The sequence below is a fragment of the Trichogramma pretiosum genome, unplaced genomic scaffold, assembly GCF_000599845.2.
Source record: "Trichogramma pretiosum strain Unisexual culture from Peru unplaced genomic scaffold, Tpre_2.0 scaffold7, whole genome shotgun sequence".
In the NCBI taxonomy this organism is placed as follows: domain Eukaryota; kingdom Metazoa; phylum Arthropoda; class Insecta; order Hymenoptera; family Trichogrammatidae; genus Trichogramma; species Trichogramma pretiosum.
Window position 1 is genome coordinate 2259393 of NW_019641639.1, and position 10274 is coordinate 2269666.

The 10274-nt window shown below is 35.1% G+C and overlaps 1 protein-coding gene across 3 annotated transcripts in view; it reads left to right on the forward strand.

The window, feature by feature from the left end:
- LOC106648986 (acetylcholine receptor subunit alpha-type acr-16-like) overlaps positions 1–10052 on the forward strand; it is an 84609-nt gene extending 74557 nt beyond the window's left edge. For all 3 annotated transcript variants that reach the window (XM_014366239.2, XM_014366248.2, XM_023459604.1), the window contains 8 exons: positions 1042–1222; positions 2424–2499; positions 6215–6409; positions 6494–6580; positions 6669–6778; positions 7907–8015; positions 8128–8534; positions 9572–10052. In XM_014366239.2, coding sequence (XP_014221725.1) covers positions 1042–1222; positions 2424–2499; positions 6215–6409; positions 6494–6580; positions 6669–6778; positions 7907–8015; positions 8128–8534; positions 9572–9739 — 1333 coding nt within the window. In that variant the 3' untranslated portion in view covers positions 9740–10052. The remainder of the gene's footprint in view (positions 1–1041; positions 1223–2423; positions 2500–6214; positions 6410–6493; positions 6581–6668; positions 6779–7906; positions 8016–8127; positions 8535–9571) is intronic.
- The last annotated feature ends 222 nt before the right edge of the window (positions 10053–10274 follow it).

Below are 10274 nucleotides of genomic sequence, written 5' to 3' on the forward strand. Positions count from 1 at the left end.
TATGGATTGAAAAAGAACAAAATTTCCAAGAAATCAAAAAAAATTCGTGTCGATACGATAAATATAGCCCAAGATAGAAGCATTTGAAAATCGACAAAATTTTGATGAAATTTTTTGTTGCGATAATTTTGTTGTCGAGTGAATGTAAGTAAGTACATACATGTATACCAGACCGGGTCGTTTTTGCAAACAATTTTTGTTTCGCCTGGGCACACAGCTTAGCTGAAATTTTAAGGTTTCAGATGAAAAAAGTCAAACAAGTGACGGGAACCGGTGTCGATAGGCTGTTGAAGTTTAAAAACGTGCTTCGGAAATTTAGCAAAATCGCTCTGAAAGTGGCAATCATATTATAGATTGCTAACATTGCTCTCAGGGTAAAATTTATATTGACAAGACGTTTTCTTACGTATTTTTGTGTGTAGAATCGAATTCCGTAGTCAGTTTTGACCACGGGAGACGATTTCATTGAAAAAAATTCACTTTTTCGATATCTTTATTCTGCGTAAAAAACAAAAAATCGTCTTGTAAACGTTTAAAAATTGACAGAAAAAATTTAAAAAATTTTTTTACACTGCTAAAATTTAGGATTTTTTGTGACAGATCCAATGATATATAATATTATGTGCTTTAAGATTATGTCCATATAAAAATGAACGATTTTATCCCAAAAAACGACATTATAAAAAATGGAAAGATCAAAAGGCATATTCGTATCTTCAAGAAAATGGCTGAGTATAATCACCCATTGAAAAGAATTACATTCGGATATCTGATATGTTTTTATTTTACCTTTCCAACGCTGTTTTCAGATTTTAAAAATTCACTGATTTCGCTGAGATACAGCGATTTTTGTACGATGCGTTTTTTAGCTTAAAATTCAATAATCGAAAAAGCTTGTTTTTCGATGAATGTAGCTAGCTAAGAATTATTGAAATTTAAGCTAAAAAAAAGAATTGTACAAAAATGTATGTGCTATGAACTAACTAGACTGACTAAAATTGTTCACATAAGTCATAATTTCTTTGTTTATATTTTGCGTAGTGCGGACGAAGGTTTTGATGGTACCTATCCAACCAACGTTGTGGTCAAAGAAAACGGTACATGCTTATACGTGCCTCCAGGCATTTTCAAAAGTACCTGTAAAATTGACATTACTTGGTTCCCATTTGATGATCAACGCTGTGAAATGAAGTTCGGTTCTTGGACATATGATGGCTTTCAGGTGAGAATAATTATTTAATTTTGATATGCTTGCTAGTATTTATCCAATTAGATACTTGATCTAACGTATTTTTTGTACAACCATTAATCATAATAACGTTTTATTCCCCTTACTAATATTCTCTCGGTATTGTAAAACTAGTGCTTTAACTCGGTATTCAACGCTAGCTACCCAGTTGAAAAAAATTGCATGGATATCCGCGTTGATAATCACACCGATTCCACGTGCATCATACATAGATACCTCGAGGATCAGGCATTGATACCACGTGGATCGGACATGGATACCACGTGGATTAAATAAATTGTCTACGTAGCTAAGTCGCGTGGATTGACATAATACCTACGCATATTTTCGATCAACCCACGACGATTTTTGCTAAAATCCTTGTAGACTTTTGAACTTCCGCGATGATTTTTAAACAATCAACGTAGATTTCCACGAAATCCCTCGTGGATTGACCAGAAATCTACGCAGATTTTTTATCAACCCACGACGATTTTTGCTAATTCCTCGTAGACTTTTGAACCTCCGCGATGATTTTTAAAAGATCAGCGAGGATTTCCACGAAACCCCTCGTGGATTGACTAGAAATCTACGCAGATTTTTTATCAACCCATTACGATTTTCGCTGAAATCCTCGTGGATGTAGAAAGATCCTCGAAGATTTTTCAAAAAATCCTCGTGGATTAATCAATTATCAACTTGGAGAAGTTAAAATCCACAACGATTCACGGACAAAATCTCGCGGATACTTGCAGCGAGCTCGCGAAACAAGTCCAAGATCCTCGGAAATTTCTTGAAAAATCCTCGTGGATTAATCAATTATCAACGTGGAGAAGTTAAAATCCAAAACGATTCACCGACAAAACCTCGCGGATACTTGCAGCGAGCTCGCGAAATAAGTCCAAGATCCTCGTAGAGTTGAAAAACCACCAACTTAAAATTTTTTTCCATCCTTGTATGATCCACGTGAAATCGTTGTCAGATCTGCGTGGTATCCATGTCTAATCCTTGTGGATAGCTAATCCACGTGGATAATCAACGCGGATATCCATGCAATTTTGTCACTTTGCACAAGGCTGAAACTAAGCTTACGTATGATAATTTAGGAACAACATGTGACTATAGTAAAGTTTAAAAATTCACAATGTTAATGTTTAGAAAATGCATATTCTAATTTATTTTATCTTAATTATAGTTGGATCTTCAACTTCAGGATGAATCTGGCGGTGACATAAGCAGTTTCATCACGAACGGCGAATGGGACCTTTTAGGTAATAAATTACAAACTGTGCAACGAATTATATTCGTTATGCTCTCTCCTACCAATTAGTTAAAATTTATTAAACTATAATTTGTATTATGCGCCTTTTATTTCAGTCGACTTGATCTGTCGTATATTTAGCCGTAGCCTTGCTTGGATACGTCGGAGAGGAAAGAAATTTATTTCGTGCCTCGTTGAAATGAGCTTACGCGCAAAATCTGTTTGCGACCTTTGGCCGAGTACAATCGGTAATTGACCGCGTGTCGTATTAATTTTTATTTTTATTTTTTGTGTTGAATCGCGACGCGTGAATGACTGTGTCAAATCCGAGCTTAGCTGCAAGCCATTGTAATGAACTGCTCGTGTTTTGGCCCGTGATCTCTCTCCCTCTCTCTCTCTCTCTCTCTGGCCTGCGGCTGGCGTAAGCAACGGCTCAACAGAGTTCTAGTCTTGTGTAGTACTTTCGAGCAACAGTGGCAAATTTATTATATATGGGTAAGGCTCAGAATTCTTGAAATGATTGTGCGCAGGTATGACACCGATCTTGACGTGCTTTTGGCTTATTATAGTACATAGTAAAAGAGTGCCAAAGCCGAAATTGTAAACTCCCCGTCACTCCTACCCCCACCCTCCATACGTTCATATATTTTTTGTCTTTTACTATGATGACCCTTTCATTATGTACTATGTAGGACTGAACGATACCGTCACGCCACGTAGCGGCGAAATTCTGTACTAGCGTATTCTAGGGCAAATTTGACCAAATAACATTCATCATTTTTACAAAATTCATTGTGCAACATTTATTATTTTCCCACATTTATCGTATTTCCAATGTTATTTGATCAAATTCGCCCTAATACGCTAGTACGAAATTTCGCCACTACGTGGCGTGACGGTATCGTTCAGTCCTCAATAAGGTACCAAACACGTGTCAAGATCGTTGACAAACGGATCGTTGACATACATACATATATTATTTCAAAAATTCTGAGCCTCTATTCTCGCCGGGAGAATTGACCTTCAAATGAGCTAGCCTTGAAAAACCGACACTGGATTCGAATTCAGCGACCTCAAATTCTTAATATCCACTGGGTCTGGTCTCTGGACTCGAACATTTTTTTGTGGCTGTTTAATCCAATTAACTTTTTATATTTAATTTTTACTTTTTACGCGCCCCGAAATATCAATTCATTAAGATTATTTTTCGGTAGTGGACGCTATACCCTTTAAATTGATACCTACGTAGGCCAGGCCTGAATGTAGACACATTCAGGCTACATTCAGGCCTGGCCTACGTAGATATCAATTTAAAGGGTATAGCGTCCACTACCGAAAAATAATCTTAATGAATTGGTAACTTTTTATAGCATATCACCCTCACCAAAGCATGGCGCCTATCACACTCGCTGCGCTTGTGCGCTAACTTCACTCCGCGGTATCAGAATGTGCGACTCATAACTCGGAAAAGGGGGCATAAATTTGAACTTAGCACAGTGCTGTAATAGTAATTTACGTAGTTTCGGCGTAGTTTCGGCGTAGTTTAGGGCCCGAGTGCAGCGAGGGTCCTAATAGCTGGGCCGAAAAGTGTCCCCTATGGCCCGAGTATCATACGCTATTTTATAGCACTGTGCTATGTTCACATTTATGCCCCCTTTTCCGAGCCATAAGTCGCACTTTCTGGTAGCGCGAAGTAAGGTTAGCGCACGAGCGTACGCGAGTGCGATGCGAACGCAGCGGTGCCATAATGTGCGACTTATGCCACAGAAAAACGTGCCATAAATATGAACTTATGCCACGCAGTGCTATAAAACAGTATATTGTACACGTGTCGTAAGTAGCACATTATGAGCAAGGCAGACGCGCCTTTTCTTTCTTTTTTATTGTTGTCTCTAAAACCATCGAGAAAACCATTCCCCAATGACTTTGAAATCTGATGTTTTTATTTTTTTTCAAATCAAACTGGTTTTATTTTTAATATGAAGCCATTAACTGGTATATTTTAACATCTTTGTTACACACTTCAACGAAACATTACTTGAGAACTTTTTTCATCTTTGTATTTTCCAAACTATTTCTTTTGCGATTTGAAGTGGCTGTAAAACTCCTAATTTTGGTGTTGTTTTACGTCGAGTTGCACTTTTCGAGCAAATCATACTATTTCAATAAAATTAAATTGTTTGATTTTTATGATTCATTCGGTAGTGTGACGTTGTACCTTAAATTAATACCTGCCAGGAAAATTCCACAATGCAAGATCATCTTTCACATGAAACGCGATTTAGGATATGTATTCTCTTCGAAAATTCACGAAAAACTATTTTATTATACCTAACTGAGGAGGAGCTTCTAAACGATGATTTGCATACTCACAACTTAATTAATTTATTTAATTATTGTACCCAGAACGAAAAATATGATCTCGGACCAAAATCGAACCAGTGTCAACCTCGCTTATAACCGGCGAGTGCTTTAACCAATTAAGCCACCGTGATTCTTGTTCACTTCATCGTTATTGAGTATTTGAAAGAGCGGAAGATATTGATTTTACTCTAACTTTCATCAATCGGTTCCCACCTATTGAGAAATCGCGCTTCAAGTAAAAAATGATCTTGCATTTAGGCTTTGCCTGGCAAGTATCAAATTCAGGTACAGCGGCACACTACCGAATAAATTAAAAAATTAATTGATATTTGTACGCGTTATAATAAAAATTTGAGTTAAATCATTTGGTATGGTTAAATTTTATGTATGTTTACTTCGTGATGTTTCAATATCATTTGATTCATATAAACGGCTTTTGATTACAATAAACTAAAATCTGGACTTTAAATTAATATATAAAAATTGTAACGAATATATTATTCGTTATACTCTCTCCCGACAATTGTTATTATTTTGAAGTAATTATAAATAATATGTACTTCATTTTCAGCACGACAGATCGTCGACCGTCGAGTCGCGGTGCCGTTGGTGTGCGACGAGAGGGGAGAGAGAAATAATTTCGGGGCTCGCGCCTAGGATGCACAGGCCCGCGAGCTGAGACTGCTACTGGCTTTGCTACCGATTGCCACGTTAATAGGCATAAGTTTGCCGTGATATTAAATTGTAAATTCGCGATTACGAATTAGAGTTGATAAGTCGAGTCACGTTAATTGGTGCAGTTGCAGTGCACGCGTGCCAGTACCCTTCGTCACAAGGGTGTCAAGCGAGCCATCCGGATAGGCTGACAGCCAATTGTAAGTACTTGCTCGACGTAAAAGTAATCTCTCTCTCTTCGCACACTGAGCGGAGCAGCGGCTCGCGGAGATCATAGTCGTGCGCACGAATTTTATCTTTGGCAGACGCCAACTCAATTTATTGTTTTATTTGTCATCACAGGCCATTGCCTAATTTAATCTTAACTATTTTTGGGTGTCTTTAGTTTTTAGTCTTTAATAAATCGATTTATATTAAAACTTGAAGCACGACTATTCCCTCAGCTGAACTTCAATCTGCTCATCCATCCAACGGATCTCCGGATCAATTTCCCCGTTATAAAATATATAAGGGGAAATGGGGACCGCGTGTTTTGATTACAATAAGCAGCGGATATAATTAAACGAAATTTATATACAGGGCTTCTACCGTGTGTAAAAAAATAGACAGGCTTCTTATTTGTTGAAGTTATTTATTTAAAATCTACATTCACTACTAAACTAATTTATTTTTATTCAAATTTTCAGGTGTTCCAGGCAAAAGAAATGAAATTTATTACAATTGTTGCCCCGAGCCGTACATCGATATCACATTTGTCGTTATAATAAGACGGCGTACTCTCTACTATTTTTTCAACCTAATCGTACCATGCGTTTTGATTGCTAGCATGGCTGTGTTAGGGTTTACATTGCCCCCTGATTCTGGTGAAAAACTTTCTCTTGGTAAGATACTTGTTTGAATCAAAGAAATTTTAGAAAGCTTATGACTAACCGGAGTAAACGAAAATTGAAAAAATTTTTCCATAGGAGTAACTATTCTTTTGTCACTCACGGTGTTCCTTAATATGGTAGCAGAAACGATGCCAGCCACTTCAGATGCTGTACCGCTCTTAGGTAAATTTCAGTAAAAATGATAAACTTTAATAAAATATTGAACTATGATTGAGGAAAAATAAAATAAACCTTTGGACTTTATGTTTAGGAACGTATTTCAATTGCATCATGTTCATGGTGGCGAGTAGTGTAGTCAGTACAATACTTATATTAAATTATCACCATCGTAATTCGGATACGCATGAAATGTCAGATTGGGTAAATACAATTATAAACTGAAATGTAGGGTAAACTAGCCAGTTACCGGACACTGCTAGTTTTCGGACACTTTCAACTTTGAGTTAGAATAATAAAATAACGCCTACTTCTAGCGATGCGCAGTTTTTTTTAATGAATTCAGCATGCAATTTTCTTCAAAATGACGTAGATTGATAAAAGATTGGTTCATTATATCAATTATAATTTAGTTAGATTTGCAGGCTACTTTAACAATGTATGATAAATTGCCAAAATTAACGAAAATCCTTTAGTAAGTGGTTTTCGTAAATCTGACTTAATTACTTGAAATGTTAATTATTCATAAAAAAAAAACTATTGGAGCATGTTCAGAAGCCTTTTTCAACAATTTCCCATAGTTTTATTATTTTCAACGGGTCAAATTGGATAAAAATTTTGGTGTCCGGTTATTGACCCAAGAGACCAAAATGAAGCAGAATTATTCAAAAAAATTAAAAGGAAAGTAAGTCAAGAGCGTCAAAATTCAAAAAGCCATAAAAAAATTTGACACAGTAAGAAAAACGATTTTATCAAGGAATCAATTAGTAGTAGAAGAACCATGAGAAAAAAATTAAAAGGGAAATTATTGATGAATTCAAAAAGCCGAAAAAAGAAGGGTCGAGAGACAGAAAAAAAGTTGTAAAATTAAATTTGTAAATAATTTTTTATTGTTAATAACATAATAAAATGGTTCAGTATATAATTTTTTAGCCTTTTTAGTTTATTAATTTCATTTCTATTACTCACATGAACATAATTATTGATTTACAACCTAATTTTTAGGGTGTCCGAAAACTAAAAAAAGTGTCCGAAAACTAACATTTTCGGGTTTTTTTAGAAATTCTTCTTAAATAGCTGAAAAAATTATTTTAGGTAAAAATAAACATATGCATTAGAAAGAGCAGAAAATTTCCTAAAAGATGGTATATTCAAAAAAAATTTTTATCAAACGAGTAAGCTCCCCCAATCGATTATAATAGGAAATTTCCTTAAGTGTCCGATAACTGGCTGGTTCACTCTATTTTCTTGCATTAATGACCTTACTTGAAATAAGTTTCTATGAAAATAAATGTCATTGAACAAAATTTTTATTAGAACTATACGTTTCAGGTGAGAGTCGTCTTTTTAGATTGGCTACCTTGTATATTACGAATGTCGAGGCCAATTCCAGAAGACGATGAGTTGATACAAAAGTCTCAAAAACCTTCTCCAGTGACAGGTGTATTTTTACGCATTATAATATGGTGTAGTGATATACATACCAAAATAGACTTTACTTATCTTAAAAACAATGATGAAAATAGACTCTATCATTGACTACTCTTATTTAGGTCCGAGCAAGTCTTACGGTGATTTGGAGTTGCATCAACGTTCAAGCAAGTCTCTTCTTGCTAATGTACTTGATTTAGAAGATAATGCACTTGCGTCGCACAACAACCTGCTGAACAATGTATACAGCACACCGGGTCCACATCATCACGGACACGTACACGTGACTCCACATCACCATCATCATCCTCATACGGCTACGACGACGCCTCATCATCAGCATCAAACACCGATGGCTCACTCATCTTACCCACCACCTCCACCGCCACCCGTATCGGTCGGTCATCAGCTAGGACACACGCCACACCACCACGCTCATCCACCGACAGACCCTAATGGTGAGCCGTTGCTTCAAAGCGCCTGTTTTTGTGCCAGATACGAGCTCATACTCATACTGAAGGAAATAAAGGTAATTTTCCAGACAATATTATTTATATAGAACTTGGAACAGCTCTGCGACCCTGCTCAATATGCGCGCGCAACCACCCATTTCTACTGGAGCGTAAATAAAAAGATGCGAATTTTGAACTTTGTAATTTTTTCAATTATAATATTTCCTCAGTCTAATTTATAAATCAATAAATTCTCACTTTCTCCCCCCTCATCCACCCTCTGCTCGTAAAGGCTCCCTCATCAGTTCCTAATTAAATTTTACATCTAAAATTATGATTCAAATATTTCTTTATAATTACTTCGAAAAAGTCTAGCAGTCATATTACGTGTGATATGCCAAAAAGTGAAATAAAAACTAGCAAAAAGATATTTCCATCTACGAATCACAGATTTATGTAAAAATTTGTTTGGGCTTTCCTAGAACATAATAATGATGCTCTATATGCTCAGTTAATTTAGAAATGACTTCAGAATTTCGTATCAATTTTGTACATTCCATGTTCTTATTTAAAATAGGAGGCTTTAATCCAGAAAATAGAACAGAACTAGTCAGCGGTTTTTCCCTTTTTCAAAGAGATATTAACGTTCTTTTGCTATCACAAGTTATCGGCGTCAAATACTATATTATGTTATAAGTTGTTTTTGACTGAGCACATCGATCCAATTAAAACATCCTCTAAATGTTGGTCATCGGTAGACTAATGGACTTTATTTGAGAGCATATTAAGGGTAAAAAAACCGCTGCGAATTTATTGGCAAAGAGCTTCCTCATAAAAAATTATATTAATGAAAGGGTTTGGTTATTGAAGGGAAAATTCGTATTTCATTTTTGAATTTTGAGTACCACGTCTGGTGCCAAATCTCATTTTCAAGCCTATCACATAACTTCCTCTATATGGAAGCTGTAGCGGTTTTGTCTGTAGAATTAAACCGGGTCATTAGTGTTATCACCGGTAATTTACGCAGTCTTGAAACCAAACTCTTAAATTCATATTAAGAATATTACAAATTCATAGCAATGCTATATTACGATAAAAATTTTAACTATTACAGATAATCACAAACCAATTAAAGGACAACGAGGTGTCGACAAAAATTGCCAATGACTGGAAGTTTGCTGCGATGGTGATTGATAGAATGTGCCTAATCATTTTTACTCTCTTCACGATAATCGCAACCATCACCGTCCTCTTCTCGGCGCCACACATCATTGTCACGTGATTTTTGAGACTATCACGTGAAGGGAAACAACATTTGCATACTCAGTGCCCTGCCACGATAATTTTCTGCCAAAAGTGCAGCCGTCGCAGCCACTATTGTTACTATTACTACTACTGTTTAACTATAGAAAAGACAAGTCGTTTTTTGTTATGCTTTTATTCGATTGCTTTGGATTTTATAATATAAATATAAAGAAGAGAAAAAAATTAAAATAATGATACACGTTTACTCGACCGGGTGCGAGCAACATTTTAAATCTATGTTAATAAATAATTATAATAAGTATAGCATTGAAATGAAATAATAAAAACATTTATAATAACAATGAAATTAAATCTAATCGAAATTTGACATAATAATAAAAATATAAATAAAATAATAAAAGTAATGATAATAAATTAATAATAATAATAATAATAATAATAATAATAATAATAATAATAATAATAATAATAATAATAATAATAATAATAATAATAATAATAATAATAATAATAATAATAATAATAATAATAATAATAATAATAATAATAAT